This window comes from Antennarius striatus, chromosome 17 (assembly GCF_040054535.1).
Source record: "Antennarius striatus isolate MH-2024 chromosome 17, ASM4005453v1, whole genome shotgun sequence".
NCBI lineage: Eukaryota > Metazoa > Chordata > Actinopteri > Lophiiformes > Antennariidae > Antennarius > Antennarius striatus.
Genome location: NC_090792.1, coordinates 5,306,764 through 5,330,751, shown reverse-complemented (window position 1 = coordinate 5,330,751; position 23,988 = coordinate 5,306,764). Strand labels below are relative to the sequence as shown.

Here is a 23,988-nt window from a genome sequence, read left to right as displayed (position 1 = left end):
CATCCTGTGTGATTGAGCGAATATTATGCATCTGTAAAACAAATCTGGACATGAATGTGTTAAATGTGAAGCGGTCTATATCTTAGCGAAAACAGGAATGATTAATCCAGACGGACCCTGACTCACTGCACAGTCTGATGTATTAAAATATGAATGTTTCATCCAGGTATCAAGAGAGGTGTCATGGCTTCTTTCTTGTTGTCTGACTTCTGCTGCGTACAGATGATTGACAGCATTTATCAATTCATCCAGGATTGATTCCAAACAAGGCAAAGGGTATTCAATTAAGTTTCCTTCCTGATTAGTCAGAATTATATAATTTGATATTTAAACATTCAACCAAATGAATACCGAAACAATCACAAAGAACAATGTGCTGTTTTGACATTGTCATCATTTCTCTGGTAAGGAGTTATTTAAATTTTAATCTGTGAAGTCTCATAAAAATAATAATATTAATAGTCTGGAGACTTCAGTTTGTCTTTTTGGTTATGCTCTAATCTTAAGAAAGTGTTACAGATGCTGCTATTTTCTATGTGCATCTCTGACCTTTAACTTTGTTGATCTGAAGGACACTCATAACCAAGTCCTCAAATATTGGGAGTGAAAGTTACTTTATCTTCTGTCAAATGGGGAAATTCTTTTTTATAGTAGATATATTTCACAAAAACACACACATATACGGAACTCAAACACACAGACACGCACACACCCTAATGAGCACCTTGATCAGGGGCACCTCAGCAGTGCTCGGGAGATGAAAATGCATCTCTCTACTCCCATTTCACACTTGGATTTTTATAGTCCACACAGGTCTTTTTCCAAGCCAACCTCCAGTGCTCAGCCCAAGACCTGGTGGATTGAGTGACTGCCGCTCCCCCCAAAAAAACTGCCCAAACAGGGACTTGAACCCTGGACCCTCAGATTAAAAGTCTGATGCTCTACCAACTGAGCTATCCGGGCTCTGCCTCTGGAATTGAACCCAGAACTTTCTTGGTGTGAGGCACTACCGACTGCTGCCTTACTAATGTACATTTTTTTACATACAATTCTAAATAGTATTTTTCTTGCTTCTATAATCATATTTGTCATCATCCTTCATTCTGTCTTCTCCTGAATGTTTTATGCCTTTGTTACTTTTCAATTCAGAACTCTGTTCACTGTCTATCTCCCCATCTATATATTTGAGTAAGCTCACCTGAAAACCTCTCGCTGTCACGATGTTACTGTTTTATCGTGGAATTTCCATGGGTTTACGTTAGTGTTACTTATAACTGCTTATCCTTTCAAGGTTTCATTTTTTTCCATTTTTTGTGTATATTCATAGTGTATGCATGTATGTATGTATGTATGTACATACAGTATATGCAGTATACAGTACATAAAGCACTCTTGGTACTGTGTCATAACCTGAACGAAGAAGTTGTCCAGCAGATGGCAGGTTTTGTTCACTGAAACCTGGTTTTCTTCTGTTCAGAACATCAACACCAAACCTACAGCATGAAGTTAGTTTGTTAGAAGTGTTCAGACAATACTCTGATCATAAAAATGATTCATAAAAATGGATTGACATGCTTGTTGTCTTCTTACACAGTGGTACAATGACACCTAAATGCAGTCAGTGATACTTGACCTCTTATTATATCATTCTTCTTATTGAAACCTTTGGATGTCATGTGAGATATTATAGTTGTAACCTGAACTGTAGCCTTAACATCTACAACATTTACAGTACATTTGTGTTTTTGTCCCATCAGGGAATAAACAACTTCTTTGAATATATCTTAGCCTACCATATCTAAATTAACTGATAATGTAAGTTTAGTCTTGTAGAAGAAATTTGGTGGTTTGACAACTTTCACATTATTCACTGGTATCTTAGCATCATCTAAAATTTTAATATTAGTGAGGTTCAGTGGATCACTACACATCATTTTCTCATCAAGACAATAATATTTAAAGATGCAGACATTTCCACCTTCAGGGATGAAAAGCAGAAGACTAAACACATCATTTCTGAGAAGTTATTAAACGGTTTCTCAAACTATTCCATGCAAAACTTCTCAAACAAAACAATTATCTGTGTTTTAAAACATTACAATACAGTATTATGCCAAACTTTTTTTGTTTTTGTTTGATGCAGCATTTCTGTCTTTGACGAACATCGTTTGTTACTTAAAATAAGTCTGTAGGCAGAAGTGAACATTCAAAAACAGACATTAATTTTTATTTAAAGTTTTCTTAGAGTCACAATCCATCTTCAAATGTCTCGATGCACCTGGTTCTCCAGTGTCAAATTAAACGTCAGAAAAATTCTCATCGATCCATCTACCATATCACTGCATATGTACTACATAGGATGGATCGCACGTATAACAGGATTGAAGCTCTGTGCTTTGTTGTGTTGACTGTGGGCTGGCTGAGTGACGCTCCAGTAGGAGTCGGACTGCTTTGCCATAAAGAGCACCGGCGCTGCGAGCGCAGTTCAGTGGAGCGGAGACGCGTCCTGCCGACACACCAGCACCACCGTGCCTTCACACACCAGCCTCCTGTCAGCCCAGTCCGCACCGGAGGAACATGCTGCCCGACTGGTAGTCTCACTAACTCAACCAAGGCGAGACAGAAGGCTGCCCGGCAGTCTTCAACCCCCCGAATCTCCGGCAGGACCCGAAGTGTAGGACACTTTACATATAAATTAGAGGTAAGTCTCCTTTATGATTGCATGTTTTACGTGAAAATGAAAGCACATCCAGGTCGTTGAAACCTTTATATAAATCACAGCCGTACTAGGATTAGGGTTATTAATTTATTTCATTATAGTTTATTTGCAACAAGTGTCTGCTGCTTCTTTAAATCTTTATTGATATTAAGATGTATTTTAATTCCAATACCAAAATGTATTTTATTTGAGTCTCAAGCAATGTTTAAAAATATTAGTAATTATTTTAAATTAAATTATAAGATTACAAAATAGTGATCAAAACCTTAAATGTTTTTTTTTTTTAATTAAAACAAGATGAGGATTTTTCCTCACGACTTGAAGATGCGTTTATTTGCCTTTCCTTTCAAACTGCACGTTTTTATTTTATTTTTTTATTTATAAGTACATGCACGTTCATATTAGCGCAGATCTCTTCAGAAGTTTCAAACTGTATATTTTATTTGTGTCTAAGGACTCAAAGTTTAACGCAGTGTCGACTTTTAAATGTAAACGAAGGCAGCGAGTTCAGAAAATTAGAGACATTTAACAAACAAATCCAAGGACCATCTCCATTTTACCAGCACTGACACTTCACTCTTTGCTCGAACGAAGGACAGTCGTCGATAATTAAAGATGCTGAAGCATCGAGATGCGTGTCTGAATCAGATGAGCGGTCTGTGAGGGAGGTGCGACCCAGCGGCCTTCTCTGGGACCTGGGGGGTTAGAACGCGTCCGTCATGCTGGTCCAGCTTAACTGATTTACACGTTGTTCTATGTTTCACTTATAAGAAGTGAAAAGTTGGGCCGTGAATAACTGTCAGCGAGAAGCAACGCTGTAGCTGAATAGTTTCTTCGGCTTTTGTTTTTGTTTTTGTTTTGTTTTGTTTTGTTTTATTTTGTTTCTCAAGAAAAAAACAACTGCCGGCATAAATTTTCAACAGAATAATTCTATTACGGTTTTCATAAACAAGTCCAGCGTTTGGGGTGAGATTGACAATGTCGAATGTCTGTTGAAACAGGTGAGAATTTTTTTTTAAAAAGCATCAGTAATTTAGTCCTACAAGCTTTTTAACTGTAAAGTGGTTAACAATTTATTGTTTACATGTAGAGATGGTCTAAGAGCATTTCAACCTGTTTCATAATGGAATTAAACTGTTCATAATCATGCAGAGGTGAGCAATGGCATTTTTCATTATGCAAACAAAACAATGCAATGTTATAGAAGTGGTCATTTTTCAAAACTCAGTTGCAGAAAGAAATTAATAACATTTTTCAGTCTTATTTGAGTGCTCAGATCATCTTAACCTGCAGATGCGTGACTGTATGGTTTTTGTGAAGTGGAACGCTACAGTGAGGATGGGTTAGGACTGTGTTCTAATGAAGACTCAATCAAAGGATCTGAGCTGCTGTGTAAAACGAGCCCCTCTGCTATAGGGGTCGGTGCCTGTAATCACACCTCTGTCGTCCCAGTGAGGATCTGATGACCTCACTACACAAACAAACAGTGACGAGTTTCTCTGTCGATAGATGACGAATTTGGCTGAGCAGGCAAAAAGTAAAAAACACATCAAGATCAGATGCTGCATGAAAACTGAAGTTTGTCAAAGTACAGTATGTCCAAACCTAAAGGCAGCACAATGAGCACAATCCCATCAGTAAAACGTGTAGAACAACGTTTTCTTCTGAAAGGTGATATACATGCAAATGTGTCTACAGATAATAAGAACTGAATGGACCTGGAGGATCGCTTCGGTTTTCCAGATTTTTTTTCAGTAAGTCCACGTTCCTGGTTTCACCTAGCAGCTGCTGACTCAGGCACATAACAATGTATTGGACTTCTACAGATGAATCTGAGGCATTGTTGTCTTTGAAAGCCGTTAGTTACAGTATTTGCTTGAAATCAAGTGGTCTGAGAGGAAATACACGCCATGGTGCTCACCAGTCCATCCACGGTGCTGTGATGTGTCACATTAGTGGGTCATCAGTTAATGTTAGTTTAAAGATGTTAACTTGATCAGGTCGCTAAAAAACCCCAAACCTAAAACAAATCTGAGGAGAGTTTGATCTGTTCAGTTCTAGAGGAGAGGAAACGTTGACAAGCATCACCTGATCATGTCTACATGAAGGTGAGAGGGCGTGTGTCCGTCTTCACAATCGGGCCCTCTATGGTGCTGAATGTCACAGGTTGGACGAAAGCAGGGAGCCACACGGGTGTTTGGTTCTGTGGGCCCCTGGTATGCAGATATCGAAGGGTTAAAGGTGAGGGGAGGGGAGGCAGCGCTGCACTTATCTCCTCTAATGACCTCCTAAGTAAAAGTCAATTACTTCTGCATCGTGATCAGAGAGGAGGCCACCACAGGGGGCCGTTTGAGCTCTACTGCTCCTCATTACAACCACTTCACTGCAGTTTACTGGATGAGTGGCCTCCGGCTCCAGGTTCCGCCGTTTTCCTTTCTGCTCCATCTATTAATATCTCCTGGTTAGTGACACATGCTAGAAACCCCGAGGCTCACATTGATTCAACATCAACAGCCACCCCGTCGCTTAGTTATTCTCAGGAGACACAGCAGTCACCTCAGAAATACACTATACAGATATTTTTTCAACTTAGTTTTTTTTGGTAAAGAAGACAATGATAATATCACTCTCTACTTAGTTGTTTTACTTGGGGCAATGTATACTTATTGATAGATTATATACTAAGAGTTATGAAGATGTATTTTTAAAAAATAAAAATGAAATTAGTTTGCACACATACCTGACATGGTTTTCACAAAAAACGTAATAATTAAATTGTTGAGACACTGGAAGTGAAATAAGTGCGTTGCGCTCCGACACTCATGGAATGTAGCGCACTTCCAGATGCCATCAGCCAACAGAATGCACGCACGGTATCACGTGACTACCGACCAAAAATTTGCGATGAGGTGAAGTCACGTGTGTTGATATGCGAATGCGTGAGGGCACACTGTAGAAGTACTGAGTGCAGAGAAAATGCATTCTTTAAACAAGAGTGTAAAAATAACCGTGACATGTCTGACAATGAAGGTATAAGATGAAAACTTGGCTGAATGGGGATTTTGAAAGGAACTACTCAAGTTAAGTTTACTGCTAGCGGGCTGACAAACCAGGCTGACAGTACATTTTCCTCATACAACAGTCGCCAATCAGACAATGTCAGGCTGTCGGTGTGTGTCGGTGGGGTATCGGTGTTGGACCTGCAGAATGAGCTCCAATTCACCCTCAACTGCAGTTTTTGGCAAACAACTCAACCAAATTCTCTTATCTGTCAAACAAATGGACATTTTAAAAAGAGTTATCTGGAATAAACCAGCGAAAGACCAACTGAAACTTCTGAAGTGGTCTGAAAATAGAAGCAAAGAGCAGGTTTTGTTTACATCCTTTTAGACCGCTGAAGACGGACTATCATCAACTGCTTGTACAGTGCAGAAAATTCTGCTAGCTGCCCATCATCTGTAGTCTTTATGATGTGTTCAAGTGTAGCATTATGGCCTCATCAGAGGTGACAAGAGGTAATAGAATAATCCAGCAGATGCTAATGCATTTCATGCAGATCTGATGTGTCTGTAGTCAGCTGCATGTCTCAGTTGTTAGTTGTAAAGCAGGTCTTTGTGTGAAATGATGAGGTGTGTTCACTCTGAAAACAGTGGCTGCTTGGGCTCCTGTCAGTCAGCAGCTGCCTCAAACAAAGATACTTTATTGTCTATTGTTATTCCTGCTTATCAAACCTGATTTATCAGCTCGCGGGTATTCCTCTGGCTGAATGATGTCATTTTTTTTTTCTCGCTTGAACTGCCTCAGGCATATTTCTGAGAACGGGAAAACTGAGAACGGGAAACACACATACAGTACAGCTCTCATCTGTCTCACGTATCTGTGTGGGTGTGTGTAGTAATTCTACCAATACTTGTGTAACCACTAACGTTTTCCAGACACATGCGCACATTTGTCGTAATATCACCTATAGAAGCTACTGTAACATAGCTCCTATCGTAAAATGACTATAGAAGTCTCCTTTAAGGAGGTGCTGAATTAAAAAAGTTATGAATCTGAACTGTAGGGTGTCAACGTTCTTCAAATTTACTTACAAGAGAACATCTTGTAGATTTTTCCCTCTCTCTTTTAATCCACACATCAATTGAAATGTGAGCATACTTCAGTTCCAAGATGTCACGTTTACATATATCTTCTCTGAAGGAACCCACATTGAAACATTTTTCCCTGCTAAAATGGAAGCAGGACTCTTCTGATGCCTTTAGGCCTATTACAAAGGTTTAAAAGGGAAATCAGAAGGCTGAGTACTGTTGATATTCCTGGTTGTGATGACAGAAGAATGTCCTCTTACTTTTTTAAAATAAGAAGAGTTGTTGGTATATTTTAGATTTTTGACTTTCATGATGTCTGTTTCATTTCTAATGCATTGATTTAGGAGAACAACCAGTCCTTTTTCCCCACTTCGCTTGTAGTAGGTCCAACTAGAGTTAGCAGTGTGGGACACACTGCAAAACACTAAAAAGGACTATAGAAACTCATTGATGGCCATTGGCCATAGCCGAAAATTTAAGAGTTGTCATGGAGAGGTGTTGTCCTAATTTAACCCTGATCAAACATGAAGTAGTTTTAAATTATGCCATGTGTACACATTTTTATTCATGTAGGTTTTGAAGTCATTACTTCTGAGAAAACCCTCTGGACATTTTAGTTAATCCCTTCAATTTATTTAAAGATAAATGCAGAATAATAAAAAAAATGTGACTTGGCCTAAAAGCTGAATTTCTTAATTTGCTGATGTTTTCTGTCCTTTCCTGAAGGTCTTGGATTTCTGTCACTGCCATGGGTAGCAAGACTCTGCCGGCACCAGTGCCTCTCCACCCATCTATCCAGCTGGCAAACTACTCCCTTCTTCACAGCTCCACAGGCCTCCAGCTGCCAGCAGATCATTTTCACAGCATCTACAGCTTCAGTGCTCTACATGCCATCCACCTCCACCAGTGGACCCTTGGCTACCCACCATTAGCCTTACCCCGGTGTACCATCTCCAAGCTACCTGCTCAGTTTTCTTCCATGGCCTCCATTCCTATATTCCCTCACTTGCTTCAACCAAAGCAAGACTCCGTGGGACTGTTGCAGAGCTCCAAGAACAAGCCCCGCTTTGACTTTGCCAACCTGGCAGCAGCAGCCACTCAGGAGGATCATCTGAAGGCAGAGGACTTGAGCATGACAGGAGCTTCCACCACAACCGCACAGGTATCGTCTCAACAACCAACCTCAGCAAGTCTGGGATGCTTCCTGGATGTGACCAAACTCAACTCACCAGAACGCAAGTCCAACCGAGGCCGACTGCCCTCAAAGACAAAGAAAGAGTTTGTTTGCAAGTTCTGTGGCCGCCATTTTACCAAATCATACAACCTTCTGATCCATGAGAGGACACACACAGATGAGAGACCATACACCTGTGATATCTGCCACAAAGCCTTCAGACGGCAAGACCACCTACGGGATCACAGGTGAGACCAGGGTTTATTAAGGACTGAAAGAGATTAATAAAACAAATCCTTGAACAAATAGAGAAAGATGCACCATCTACATTTAGTAGATAGTACATCTTTCTCAATGCAGAGCCCGTTTGTGTCTGTATTGCACAATTGAAGTGCAAAAGTCCGGCCTCTAAAAGGGTGTCAGTGTAACTCATTTTTCTTTTTTGTCAAAGTCAAGCATGTATGTTTTGAAGTGAAGTTTTACTCACAGTTCAAGTCTTCAGTTATAAGTATCTCAATTCTCTCATGGTTTTAATAAGCATTCTGATTTTTTTAATAACTTCCATTCTGTTGCGAGCAATGCGTCACTATTTCTGAAAGGAATACATGTATTATATCATTACCACTCATTATTTTCTCCTATTGGCATATAGGAAGTATCAGTACAGATTCATTTTAGGTGTATGATTAGTTTGGATTGGAAATTGTAATGTGTAATTATGTTTTCCAACATAAAGACTGAGAAGGGGGGAGGGAAAGCATGGCAAGCACTCACTCGTTTCATTCAAAATAATCTGAACACATGGTCTGCTTGGATTTTGATGAGGAAATTGTGCGCTCTGATTTTCCGGACATGAGGTATGGTGCAGTGGGTGGCACTGTTGCCTCACAGCAAGAAGGTTCCAGGTTCCAGGCTTATCTCAGGGTTCTCTAGCATCTTCCACAAACATTTATCTTAAGTGAATTAGTCACACCAGATTTGCTGTTGGTGTAAATGTGTGCGTGCTTGGTTATTTGTCTTAAGTGTGGCTCCTGGATGAGATGGTGTCTCATCCCGGGTGTACACCGCCTCTAACCCATAGGCAACTGAGATAGGTGAAAGCAGACTCATGACCTGAAAAGTGGATAAGCATCTGTATACGAGACATTTGTGGTGGATGGATTTACCTGACTTGATATTATAATCGTGGTTCCCTCCATTATTACTGTTGGTATTAATATTACAAAATATATCTATTATATTATGTATTGTATGTTTGCATTTTAAACACGGATGGCAGCTCAGTCAACAAGGATGTGGCCTGGCCACCGGGGATGGCTGGTTAAAGATGTGCATGGGCCAAGGAGTGTGGACTGGCAGCTGAATATGTGCCCATTCACCTCCTGAGTACTGCCGAAGTTTCTTTGAGCAAAGCACCAAACACACAAGCTGCTCCAAGGGTGCTGCTACTTTTGTGAAAATTTTATATAATGAAGAAAATATTTGCTGATTGTAGGAATAATAAAGGAACTGAAATTATTAGATTTCTTAACTAACTTCACAAATTAGTGAAATTTCCATTTTCACATTTGTTGCAATGTATATTTTAATTGATACTAGCCCTTCTGTCTCAAGCTTTATTGATATGAACCTCTTGGCATCCATGTTATCTCATTTCATCATTTCAATTTGTTTTGAGATGGAAAATTCCCAAAGATGTAATATGGAATATGTTTCCCTCTGAATGAATGCATTCCTCAGCAACTGTAAATGTGCTCACAATGACGCTGTTCCTGCAGCTTACAATCTTGTGTGGCTAGAATGGAATGACGTATGTCTGCTAACAGAGCAACAGCGTCAGTCTTCACCTGTGTTTTCACAGAACTCAACTCCTGAACAGTTGCTGCATTTACTAAAAAAAAAGTTTCAACTTGTCCCACAGCCTACTTAAATATTACATCACATGTTCACGTGAATTGAAACGGGTGAAAAAAAAATCTCCCACTCACATTCATGCATGTGAAAGGCTATATGTGGGAAGTGACATATTTTACAAGTGTGAATTAGTTTGGTAAAAGACAGAAGATGTTGAATGCAGACATACAGTAGTAAGCGAATGAACACTGTAACTCCTTATTTCGTTTAGAACAGTGACAAGACTACAATTAGTATGACATCTCCTAAAATTTGTAATTGTACAGGCAAATTATCTTAGAACTGCTGATGGCGCACAAATAAAATCAGATAAAACACAATAGGGAAGGATGCTTTTATTTTTTCCCAACTTGACTAAAAGTGACGATGAAGGCCAAACATCAGGAGATGTCAGAATCAGAATCATGTAGAGATTCGCTATAACAACACACACTGCTGGGTCTCTTCATCCTTTAAGTATGGCCATTTGTTAAGCAGACTCAAAAAGCAGTCTAGTGAAAGGCAGTTATGTCTTTTCATTTATATAATTGGAATGGTAATTGATGAGGCTTTGGTTATTCTACTGTATTATGCTTTGTTTTTAACAGTGATTGATGTCAGTGAGAATATGCTGATTCTCTACCAATTTTGTATTATTACAATGTGGGTAGTAAGCAAATAATTACAAAAAAGATTACACTTCATTTTTGCATTTTTCACTTTTCCATCAAATCAAATCAAATCAAATCAGCAAGTCAAAAAGAAACTGTTCATATCAACCCAAACAAAAAAAGTCCTCATCCTCTTTAGCTGTATTTTGTTATTGTACCAGTCCTACTTGACTTTACTGGTCTTATGCAGTGCAGCACATTGTGTTCATTTAGCACCTTTTCAAAAATAGGTGTCACATGTACAGTGACCTACTTGTGTAGAAACAGCAGGGTGCAGTGATGGTGTGCTATTTACTGACGTTCTGTCATTAAAGGGAGGTTGGAAAACCTGTGCTGTATAAGACATTGGAGAGAAGAGGAAATTCTAGGCTAATTGATTGGCAATGATTGATAAATCTTTTTTTCTCAGAGGAAGTCTTGAGTGTACTGAGTCTCAAATTGGGGGCAAGATGGACTCCAAAGCCAGCAACCAACTGAAGTCTCCAAACTTCTCATATTTGACTCATATTTGATAAATCTTCCAAAATGTAGCATCGAATTATTGACGATAATTGTTTCTGAAATAATGTGTTTGGTTTGGAGGACATGTTTGAAGGGTCACAAAGTGTGTATATCAGGCCCAAAGACCCATTCACTACTGATGATAATGATCTGAGATATGACACAGTGATTCAGAAATACTAAGTGGTTGCTATGTTGTGTTCTCCCTGCAGATACATTCATTCCAAAGAAAAACCCTTCAAATGTCAGGAGTGCGGAAAGGGCTTCTGTCAATCCAGAACTCTGGCTGTCCACAAAACATTACACATGCAGGTCAAGGAACTGAAGCCAGCAAAGATCAAATGATGCCAACAGAGAGGGAACGGGGACACTGGAAAAAAAAAAAAGACCAAAGAAAACAGTCCAAGAAAAACCAAAGACTTTATCATCTCAGTTGTTGGAGGTTGAGCCCTCTGCTTCAATGGGAATATTTGTCAAGGATAAAATATCTCACCAGCTACGTCTTTAAGAATTTTTTAAAAAATAGTCCTGAATAGAGAAATATATGCATAGTTCTCCAAGTCCAACTTGGAAAACCTTGTGGCTGCTCAGCACAAACACTGTGCTCAGAAGCTTACAATGCAAAGACATTCTGGATGACGGACCTGACTCTTATAAAATGTTTTTTTAGAAAAAGTCATAATGATCAAAGCTATATTAAATTAGACACATTTTCCTCCTTTTCAATATTGCATTTCAATGTTATTTTTGTACAGATATATCAAAATGTATTTTTGCACTTTAACCTGATTATTGATTATTTACATGTATCACTGGATTTCTTAAACTTATTTTCAAAATTAATAATCATTTCTAAATAAAATATTTTACTGTAAATAATTGGATGTGAGTATGAATTTTTGTGAGGGAAATGTTGCTATATAGCTGTATTTAGATCAAGTGATTATTAGTAGAGAGTTAGCAGAGATTAGCAGAGATCTGCACCCTTCTCACTGTCGTGATAATTAACATGATGATAATCAGAACATCATGAGAAACCACCCTGTTACGTCCAACACCTTACCTCATTTTGAAACATCTTTTATCATATAATCTCTACCTCAGTTATCATTATACAACTATTAATAAATAGTAAATAATAAATTAATAAATAATAAACTTGATATATTTAATTCCAATATATATTAAAAAAGCAGATATTGCATTTTGGAATCGGGAAAAAAATACACAGATACAGAGAGTTTAGTTTGTGCATAACCAAAGAAACTGCTGAATTATGTGCAATCTCATAATGTCTTACATAGACATGAAAAGGAATCTGTTGCTTCATATGGATCTATTCCAGAATGTCATCGCATCTTGTCTTGTTATGCCTAGTTTCATGTCATGTGGTTTATAAATGCTGTAAACCGCCATGTATGTAATGTTGAAAATTAGGAAACGGGTGGATGATCTGGAATAATGTTTTGTTTTTTTGTTTTTTACTGTTGCTTCTTTATTCTGACCAGTTCTGTTCAATTTTTTATAGCAAAGATTGCTCAATGCTCACAAACACAACATGTGGACCTTACTGTGTGTGTGTGTGTGTGTGTGTGCGTGTGTGTGTGTGCGTGTGTGTGTGTGTGTGTGTGTGTGTGTGTGTTTATCCATCCATCTAACTATATATCTATCTCTGCTGCTGCATCCATCCATGCGTCCGTCTGTCCGTCCATCCATCCATCCATCCATCCATCCATCCATCCATCCATCCATCTCACCCAGCTGGCCATTCTTTAACCATAATGGGAATTTAACTCACAGTGATTACACCACAACAGTAACCATCTACAGTACTACGGAAAGAAGAAACCAATTACTGCATCATAGGTAACAATGGTGATTATTGTGAAGACATTTAATCATTACTTTTGCTGATGGCCTTTGTTTCAACGTGTGCTGAGACACTTCATCCACCCACTGCCAACAGCCAACTCTATCTGTAAATCATTGTTATCCCTTAAAAATCATACACCTAGAGTAGTTGTTTGGTTGATTCAGTCCAAACCATTGATTTTCTTTTGGACAGAAAATGTCAGTCAGCCAACATTGAACAGGACAGCTCCTGAACAATGAACAAGTGTATATGAATGTATTTACATAATGCCCAACAGCACTTATATAAATGGTTTTGACATCACTGTTTTTGACATCATGTAATAGATCTGAATGCGATCAAATATTCCAGTCGATGGGACAAAAACTACATTTGTAGAATTTTATTATTTTTTAAAATGAGAAAAGTATTCAACATTTTTCACATCACAAAAACAAGTAGTGTCTGTTCCATATCAATAGCACAATAATGTTTTCTAAGTTTACAAAGTGTTCTAAATAGATGATGACATAACTAAGCAATGAAAAAAGGAAAAAGACAGTTTCCTTCATACCAAACTCTGACTTGTTGAAATGAAAGTCCCGAACAAAATATAATGAAAACTGAGTTAGGTCAATTCAATAATCTTAAGTAAATTGGATGCTTGGGTTAACAGTGAAGCAATAATGTTGGCATGACTAAAAGTCTTTGAATGTCATTGAAATAATTACGTTCAGTTCTCAGTGTGTTTCATAATGTGTGTGTACTGTCCTCAGATGGGGTGTGTACTTCGACACTCAGGTCAGAAGCTACAATGAAGATTTAATGGAGCCAATTGTTTTGTGGACAAAGAAATGACTTGAATTCCCCTCAGCATAGCAATTACACTATTTTTAAATTTTGTATATAAATCATGAACAAACTTTGGATGAAGAATTGCCCCGTTGAAACAATAAAGGCTTGAATTACAAACATGAAGCACTTTGTGCCCTATTAGAGTAAAAATCTTGCTTTATAGTTGACAGAAATCTGAAGTAGACTGAAGGTGGGCAAGCCTCAATAAGTGAATATCATGCAAATAATGATAAAAATGTAAAATAAAATTACAGAAAAAGCAGTTGAACCAATCACAATCACTGGGACCCAGTGTAACAAAACAGCATCACGACTTTGGGGATAAATGAGACGAGAAGGAGAGAAGAACGAAAGGTCTTACGTCTTTATTTCTTTGGTAAACTATTACTTTAAGTTTTCACTTGAATCACTCAAACAGTCACAGTCTCCATTCAGTAATGAATAAAATCTTCTTTTCGTTCTGTGCAGTGGCTGGAACAAACACTCACAATTAGATATGTACTTAGAGATGGATATTACACTACTCCTACCCTCCTACTGTATTTCCACAGTGCCTGATCAGGGACCGATACAGCTAGCGGCAAAATCTCTTTGTCTTAAGTTTGTCTTAAGACTCTGCTTTGCAGGTATGGTGTTAGAAAAGATCCCAATTTTCAAGAGGAGGTTATTCAAGGATGATGTTTCACTGATCACAGTGTATGCAATGTTTTAAAATCAGAGGAATTGCAAACAAATTGTGTGTGTGTGTGTGTGTGTGTGTGTGTGTGTGTGTGTGTGTGTGTGTGTGTGTGTGTGTGTGTGTGTGTGTGTGTGTGTGTGTGTGTGTGTGTGTGTGTGTTGTGCAGGATGTAAGCTGCTGGTCAAAGGAAAGGAGGATAGGCTCACAGATGGTTGGCCTGTTGCTCATCATTTTCTCTTGCCAGGAACTCACCAGTCTGTCATCAACTCGAGGATTGTCCAGGGACACACGCACACACGCACGCACGCACGCACGCACGCACACACACACACACACACACACACACACACACACACACACATCTGCACAGGTTGAGATGGTAATGAATGGTGTACGTGACCTAAAGCTAGTTGATCCTGTGGCAAAGCGGGACACTATTTTGCTTCGTGACCTGTTGTCCTCAACCTGCTGGCAACATTGCAAGTTTTAACTGCAGGACTGAGACTGCAGGGAACACAGAGTTCTCCTATAAAACGCTGGCAGGATAAAAATGTCACTTTCTTATGCCCAGCAGTTGGTCCGGTCTATTGTGTGGTCTTACTGTTGTTTGTCTAGTTTAACCTGGAGCTTTGAATTGTTAGTGCAGGTTTCAGATGTGCATGTTTGATTCTGCATGTTACCATCGTTGTGAGTGTTATAAAAGTCTGTATGATTTCTGGTTCACTGAAACTTTGCCAGTGTTTATTCCTCTCTGTTCAGTTCATACAATGTTTTTGTTGATATAATTTAATGTTCAACATTGCTGTTATCAAAAAAAAAAAAGATAGATAACTATGAGTCACATATTTCCTCTTGCTCTATTATTTTATTTTTAAATATATGATTCATATCTTTCCTCTTTCTCATTTGGTTTCTCCTACTAGTGTGCGGGTCAGTTCTTCAGCCTTCTTCATTAGGCGCTCTCCTGTTCTGACTCACTTCATCATCTTGTCCAGATCACTTTGCTGTGCTCAATACACAGCATCAATTAAAATTGATTTTCCTTGAACTCCAAACATGTCTTGAGTCCAAACAAACTGCTCTACATTAGCGTCATAGGGTCCACCATCTCTGCCATGCTATGTATTGTAACAGCTCTTCACATCAGAGCTCCGCATACCTCTGTCTTTGACTGGAGTTTTTCAGTTAATTCACCTTTGCACCAGAGTACAGTAGGGGGTACTAAGGAAAACTGTGCTCATTACGAAATATCTTTTCATTTGTGTTCTGTGATAAGGTAATCATTCTTGTGCACTGGAATTACACAGCAGTCATATCAGTCATGTATTGAATTTATTAATTGCCAGATCGTCATCATCTGCACTGATTCACTTAGTTACTGGATCTGCTAAGCCAGGGTTCCTCAATAAGATTTCCCCAAGGGACAAAATTTGTCAAACATGTTAATCCAAGGGCATGTCTGACTGGAGCAAGATAACCCTTGTGAGCTATCAGAGGCCGGTAAGGCCCAAGCCCAAAATTCCCCATCCGTTGTCCATCACTCATTCCCTGGCCACCAACTGAACCATGCACATACAAAATATTCATCCATTGACACTGCCACTGTGGCTGCAGTTTTAACCTTCTTTTTAGTGATAGAGGTGGCCAGTTGGGCAGGCAATAAACTTTTGAATCATTCCAGCACAATCAGGTCACACAAATTACAATACGACTCCACATTGGATGCTGAACTCTACCGACTAAAATCAGTTAAAATATCCTGAACAAACTCAACATCGCCCCTCAATCAACCCATGTTATCATGATAGAAGGGGTTTGAGTACGTTAAAGATGACAGGAGCTACATTGTCTGAGAAAATTGCAATTTGCTCCTGGTAGGGTTTCTCATGGCAAAGAGGGTCCAAGTAAAGGGTCAGAAAATGTGCAAAAAAGATCCATGATGGCAAGCACTCTCTCAATGAGACAGATTCCAGAGCCCTGCCATGGAGCCAGACCCGGGGAAAGGGCCCACCATCAAGCACCTGGTGGCCGGACCTTCACCCATACAGTCCAGTTAAGCTTAGCCCAAAACAGGGACATGGGTATGCACTCCTGTGGGCCAAGACTGCCAGTGCTGGTTGTCGCGGTCCTCCCCAAAGCTGCTGGTGTACACCAGAAGTGAGGATACAGTCATCCTGAAGGAGTTCTACAGAGCATGGTTGGACTGTGGGAGTTTAGAAGCCGCTGAGGAGTACCAGCAGACGAAGCACAGCTTCAGCCAAGGAGGCAAAGATTCGGCTTTGGAAAGGTTTGGTGAGACTGTAGAAGATAACTTTCAGTCGGCCCCAGAGAGATTCTGGGAAACTGCTCAACATGTCAGGAGGGGAATGTGACCCTTTGTCCACATTTATGGGATGGATGGGTGCCTGACTCCAAATGGAGGAGTTGTCCGACAGTGTGAGACGTACTTTGAGGATCTTCTCAATCCCACATAAATGCAGAGCCACAGGACTTGAAGTTGGGTATGCTCATGACTGGGGCTGAATTCGCTGCAGCTGTTAAACAGATTCTTGGTGGCACAGCCTCAGGGGCAGATGAAGTATTTCAATGCTCTGGATGTTGTTGAGCTGTCACACCTGATGCATCTCTGCGGCACTACATGATGAGTACAGTGCCTCTGAAACTGGGTAGTGGTTCATTTAAAAAAAAAAAAAAAGGTATCAGAGAGTGTTTTCAAACTACAGGGAGATCACACTGCTCAGCCTCCCCGGGAAAGTCTATTGGAGTAGTGGAGAAGATACTGGACAGGATAGTCCACCTGTTACTTCAAACTCAGATCCAGAAGAAACAATGTGCTTTTTCACACTGGTCATGGGACACAGGACCAACTCTGTCCTCTCATGACAGAGCATGTGAGTTTACTCAACAAGTCCACATGTACTTTTTTGTCCCCTGAGGCATCCTATGGGGATCACTTCAACATATGGTGGTCAACTCTCCATATTCCTGGAATCAGAGTCCGGTTTGCATTGCTGGCAGTAAGTCAGATTTGTTTCCAGTAGCAGTTGGACTCTGCCAGGACTTCGCCTTGTCACTGGTTCTGTTCTTCACCTTTATGGGCAGAATCTTAAGGTGCAGCGAAGTGGCGGAGGCTGTCGCATTCAGAGGCTTTAGGATTCAGTCTCTACGTTTTGCAGATGACATGGTCCTACTGGCCTCGTCAATCAGTGATCTCCAGATGGCACTGGAGGGATTGACAGCACAGTATGAAGTGGCTGGGATGATGATCAGCACCTCTAAATCTGAGACAATGGTTTTCAGGGAAGTCTCTAAGCGGTGGAGTTCAAGTTCATATTAAGCAATATGGAAGTTATGATGTAGACCTGTAGCCCCTATCCTACCCACATTCATTAGCTCAAACCTTAGCCTTTCTTCTTAAATCATTTTCTTCTCTAATGCTGCTGCAGCCATCAGCGTCTCCTGCTCAAACTGGAAATGAAACCACTTTCTCTCCAGCTTCGTCTTTTCCTTCTCTAGTTGCAGGCACTGCTCAAATGACCAAGTCCTATCCACAATACCTGGTTCACAAGAGCTGCTGGAGCCTACAAAAGATTGTCAGACACAGCCAGTTCCTTACAATGCCCCGTAGCTTAGGCTTTTTTTTTTTCTTTTGGCAATCAACCCAGACCAACCCAAATATACAGTATTTTCTGCACTATAAGGTGTACTGGATTATAAGGCACACCTTTAATGAATTGTTTATTTTATAATGTATTTCATATATAAGGCACACCGGATTATAAGGCGCATATAATTGAAAAAAAATTAAAATAGATTTAAAAAACTGGTGACTCTAGTTGCACTATCCATCCACTAGTTGGGCATTCATGACTGTGAGTACCCTTAATTAGCTGTGAATGGCTATTGTCATGTCAATAAGCCATTCTGAGCCTCATCAAGGAAACCTGATCACTTGATCACTTTGCCATCTTAGAAAGAAGTCAACACGCACATTAAAAAACCTGACATTAAAAAGTGGTTAAATTTGTTACGAGTGGACCACTCAGGGGCAGCACGGTGGCGCAGTGGTTAGCGCTGCTGCCTCACAACACGGCGGACCCGGGTTCGAGTCCCGCTCTGTGCGGAGTTCGCATGCTCTCCCCGTGTCTGCGTGGGTTCTCTCCGGGTTCTCTGGCTTCCTCCCACCTCCAAAAGCATGCGCTTCAGGTTGATTGGCCGGTCCCAAATTGACCATAGGAGTGAGTGTGTGTGGATGATTGTTTGTTTCTATGTGGCTCCGCGGTACACTGGCGTCGTGCCCGGAGTGTCCCCCGCCTCACGCCCTGAGACTGCCAGGATAGGCACTGGCTACCCCGCGACCTGCGTTAGCGGATTAAGCGGGTTGGAAGATGAATGAATGAATGAATGGACCACTCAGTTGGAACAATGCTGATTATTTCCTGATCTGAAGTTCAAGCAGATATTTAAGCTTTGACTCTTGTCTTTGTTTATTAATTAAACATTGTTCCAATTGGTCGGTAGTCCAGTGGGAGGTGAGGTGCAGCTATTTGCTGCTGCACTGTGTGTCCTAAACAATTTTTTAACCAGTTTTTAATGTCAGGCTGCTAATTTACTGGCAAAGGTGACGCTCTGTTTTACACCTAGAACTGACTTTAACGTCGGTGTCTCACCGCTGTGAATCTCACAGCACGTCGCTGCCAGACAGAATACACAAGCCTGAATGCGCGCCCCCACCCGTAACTGTTTTTTCAGGTATCAACTACATTTACAAATCAATTGCAGCACACCAGGCACCTTTGTCTAGCAGTGACTCAGCTCTTGAAATTTAAAAAAAGGCTGGAAGTTCAGCTTTGAGGGTCTTTCATTCGCCTTATGTTGGTTTCTCCGTGTGTTTCCGCAGACTAATAGAATGGACCGTCACTATATACCAGATTACAGCTCAATGGCATTTTTTAGACCAATTAAGTTTAAAGTGGGTTATTTTCAGCACAACAGTAGTTGGGAAATACTGAGATCACTCAGTCAGTCAAACTTAATCGATAGAGTTGTTGAAAATTCCCTACATTAACATAGCCGGTCATCGGTGCTCTCCGCAGGCTGCTCTGCCGTCAGACAGCAGGTCAGTGAGAGCGGAACTTCGGCGACGCCCCTTGACTACCGTTGTTAGGGGGCGTAGTACGGCCTGAATACCTTGTGAAGGTGCCCCTGGTGGCGTAGTGCAGCATGACTGCCGGCCAGGCTGCCGGCTTTTTTTCAGCGATCTTGTTTTTAACCAGTGCTAATATTAATATTAATCCATATACAAAGCGCATTGGATTATAAGACGCACTACGGAATTATGAGAAAATTATAGGCTTTTAGGTGTGCCTTATAGTGCGGAAAATACTGTAATTGCCAAGTTCACCAGATCTGATTTTGCAAATTGAGTTAAAGTGTTGTGGGAGGGTCACAGGAAGAACTCAGAAACTAGTGTATTACTATGTCAAGTGTCCATATTAACTGTCAGGCTAAATCACAAATAATACAAATTTCATGGACTTCTTCCAAAAGTAAAAGCAATAAATCCCACGCAACAGAAAGACAGAAACAGAAAGAAATGTCAACTTTTATTCATTCATTTTCACTAAATTTCACCACCTCTTCATCTGCTGCCGCGAGTCACGGAGAGCTGGAGCCAATCCAAGCTGGCTTGGGCGTGAGGTGGGGGAAACTCCGGACACGATGCCTGTGCACCGCACGGAGCCACACAGAGATGCAAATAAACACACACACACACACACACACACACACACACACACACACACACACACACACACACACACACACACACACACATACACTCATACCTACGGTCAATTTGGGACCAGCCCATTAACGTGAAAGCGCATGAATTCATGAAGCTAAATTGTATCCATTCATTCAGTCATTTTCAAACCCGTTTCTTAAGCCGTCGCGTGTCATCGGCTGCTGGAGCCTATCCAAGCTGAATGGGGGCATGAGGGAGGATACACTCTGGATGCGATGCCAGTGCACCGTGGGCTAAAATGTATGATTTCAGAGAAATACTTTGGATGGATTAATAACCTGTCACATACTCATTGAAAATCACATTTAAATGGTGTAGGTAAACCGTAAGAAAAGACAAAACTGACACTAACATGTATAAATAACAAGTATGTAGCAGTACAGTAATGTTTATCTGACATGCACAATATAGAGGCAGGAGTTTAGCCAGCCGTGTTGTGTAACTCATCCAGAGCGAGCCTTTATTTGATGGACACCAGATGTTATTTGAGGCTTGTCTTATATTTGAGAATGTGTTTTTATTTGTACAAAATATTAAACAATAAATTATTTAACTTTGTTGAGTAAGTAAGTTAAATACTACCCAGAGTAGGGCAACCCATTTCCAACCCCACCTCATCTCTACTGTTCTGCTGCCCAGTGATGAAATGTGGAAAAATTGAGAACATTTACTTTTAGTACCTTGTCCTTAAAAATTGTCTGGAGTCAATCATGATGTTTATTTTTTTGTCATAATGTTTTTTCTAATGTTCTCTTATACCATTAAATTAATTAAAGAAATTAACCAACAAAAAACTGGAATTTGAATATATTAGTTTCTTAATGTACGTTTACCACATTTGAACATGGAAGGGAATCCTCCCCCTGGCCTCGGCTTTACCTTTGTGTCCTCTGGGCCTGAGGGAAATTTCATTCACTGCTACCGTCCTTACTGAATGATTTAGGAATGGCTGGCAGGGGGCATGAGGGGGATAAGGTGGTGCTTCACACAGTAGATGGTGCTCGAGGCCACTGACACATTTATAGTTTCCGACCGGCAGGGTGAGTTGGAGGGTGGCAGGATAGACACACAGTAAACTGACAGACACAGGGCCGACAGGGACATTTTGCCCCCCGCCTTCACCCATGCATCCGTCAGTGGGGGAGGAAATAGGGAGGAAAGTACTCCCCTCTTTTCCAACAATTATAGAGCAGGATCAGAGAGGGCCAAGAGGTGAAAGTATCTTGATGAAAATCACTTCCATGTGGTTGTGATGGCCTCTTTACCCCATCACAGTGGGGTTACACAGATATAATGGCACAGGGCTCATATTTGCAGCTGCCACTGCAGAGGATAATGCCAAATACTTGCAATAAAAACTACCTAACTGACTATGTGGTACTGATTAAAGAATATGACAATATCTAATAATGGGTGTAGCATGGTTCTGAGTTCAAAAGCTCTAGAGGATTTTGTGGCTCAGGAGATGGAGCAGACATGCACTTTTTTGGAAGGTCAGTAATCTATGTGTCGAAGATTGAAAATCCCAAACTCTCCTCTGTGTTTAATTGTATGTGACAGATACAGCTGATTCTTTTTAGGAACCCTGACCTGGGGTCCCTCTCTCTATGTAAATAGAGAGAGGGACAGTCTGTCTGTCTGTCTGTCCGTCCGTCCGTCCATCCAACCTACCTGTCTCTGTCTCTGACTTAAATATAGAACGGCACAATGTAACAAAGGTTGTGTATGTCTGAAATGTGTTATTGTCAGATGACGTCAACCTACTGATACGAGAAACACACTTTCTGCTTTGCCATAGAAGATGAAATTCAGAGATCATGAACTCTAAAAGCCGAATTGTTGATTCCAGAATTTGGACTGAATTATTATCTCTGTGGTTTAATTACTAGAAAAAATATTGTTCAATGTAAACGTGTGGTTTTAAATACTAAATATGAAGGTGAAGATCTAATCTGTTGATATGATAATTTCAAGGGGAGGGACGAGAGGTAAAGCCACCAAGGAATGTCTAAAATAAGAATGAGCAGCCTCACCCTCCTTTCGCCCCTAGTCAGTTTGCTCCAGCACATCTGTGACGGAAGAAGCGGATGTAGACAAGATGTTTATGGTCATGTTGACTCCAAGAAAATGGATGTATGGATGTTTATGTTCTAACCTCTGAAATACGTCAGAAGGTAAACATTTCAGTAGGCTACAATAATAAAGTGTGTTACAATAAAGATCAAGAGAAATTTGACTGCAGGAAATGGTAAAATGCCAATACCTTTGGTTGTCAAGCATAATTTATAATGCTAATAAATGTATCCTCTATAAAATGCTCTCCATCAGGGTCTGATCCTTTGATAGCTCTGCCTATTATGCACATTTCACCATCAAATATGCAATCACATCATATATAATTATTTCATCCATAAAATACGCATTCATTGTTCTAAAACATGATTGAGATACTGCAGAATGCAACAAGTCCTAAAACAATTTGGTGATTATTTCAAAATATTTGAGGTTCCAAGAATGTGAGATGTGGATGCCACATGGTAGGAGGGACGTTTTTTTCTTGCAAGAGACAATAATCTATAGGAACTTTGGCAATTTGTTGCTCAATTGAATAGGTTTGGTGATTCCATCATATTTATTGATGTTAGTGTGTTTTCACTGTCAAACACAACGTGAGGTGTCAGACCTTGATTTGTGAGTATTTGTGGTGTTCAAGAATAAAGACGCACAATGCAATGCACGTAGAGAAAGAGAGACATAGAACCAAATAACAATTGGAGAAAAAAAAAAAAGTTTTGTTAAAAATAGTAATACTATGGCTATCAAATATGTTTCAGTAATACTATGTAAGAAATTTCTCAATTGCAGACTTATTTGATTTGACTACTGAAAAAAACATGTATGTTGTGGTATCACAGCAGACAGACTCCAAAGTAAAAAGACCCCTGTGAAGATGAGAAGAAATCAATCAAATATATATTTTAATCACTCAGGATAAAGATACAAGTTTTACGTTGTTCACATATTTTAGTTTCTTTAAAACTTCATGTATTGTCATTGTGTCTTAATACCACTTTAACACTGGCAATTTTAGCCATCTGACCTCAGGTCTCAACTTTTTCTGATAGATCCTCTCATATTAAATATTGCAAATGGATTTATTTTCAAGCTGTTGGATGCATGGATCTTAGGATTCCCCAAATGTGGGTCCATGAATGGGCTGTAAGTCCAGCATCCCTACACATCCCCCTGTTCAGTACAGTGTACATAGATTACACCAGCCATTCTATGTTTGCCACTGGCTCTATTTTGAACAATAACAAACAGTTGAATATAAACTACAAATACACTATGTAGAGAAAATTTAGCAGATAAAAATTCAAAAGAGTAAACATAGTACTTAATATAATACATAACACAGGTACTGTTTATTATTACTAGGTAGTATTCATCATGTTATTACATGAACATTTTTACAACTTACCGTGATAAATTAGCCTATTTATCACCATGAGGTGAAACTGTTTGAATAGGTAAGTCTGTTTAGAACAGATGAACTGAAGAATACAGTCAACTTGATTTGATTCAGTTTACTAGTTCACACTTCTGTTGCTTCTACACATGATGGATGATTTTGTGATATGTGTGTAGAAAACTTTCACATTTTAGTGGAATAGCATTATTTTAAAAACATGCTAAGACGTACAAGAAGATTTTCTTGTTATAACATAAAATTTAAGTTTTCACATTTTA

The 23,988-nt window shown here is 39.8% G+C and overlaps 1 protein-coding gene and 1 non-coding gene across 2 annotated transcripts; one reads left to right on the top strand and one right to left on the bottom strand.

The window, feature by feature from the left end:
* Positions 1-890: 890 nt before the first annotated feature.
* On the bottom strand, positions 891-963 carry trnak-uuu (transfer RNA lysine (anticodon UUU)). Its single transcript has one exon. It is a non-coding gene; the product is annotated as a tRNA-Lys (tRNA).
* Positions 964-2,502: 1,539 nt separating this feature from the next.
* osr1 (odd-skipped related transcription factor 1) lies at positions 2,503-11,919 on the top strand. The gene is made up of 3 exons (XM_068339137.1): positions 2,503-2,701; positions 7,534-8,229; positions 11,259-11,919. The coding sequence occupies exons 2-3, from the start codon at positions 7,556-7,558 to the stop codon at positions 11,389-11,391; spliced, it is 807 nt and encodes a 268-aa protein (XP_068195238.1). The 5' UTR covers positions 2,503-2,701; positions 7,534-7,555; the 3' UTR covers positions 11,392-11,919.
* Positions 11,920-23,988: the final 12,069 nt, after the last annotated feature.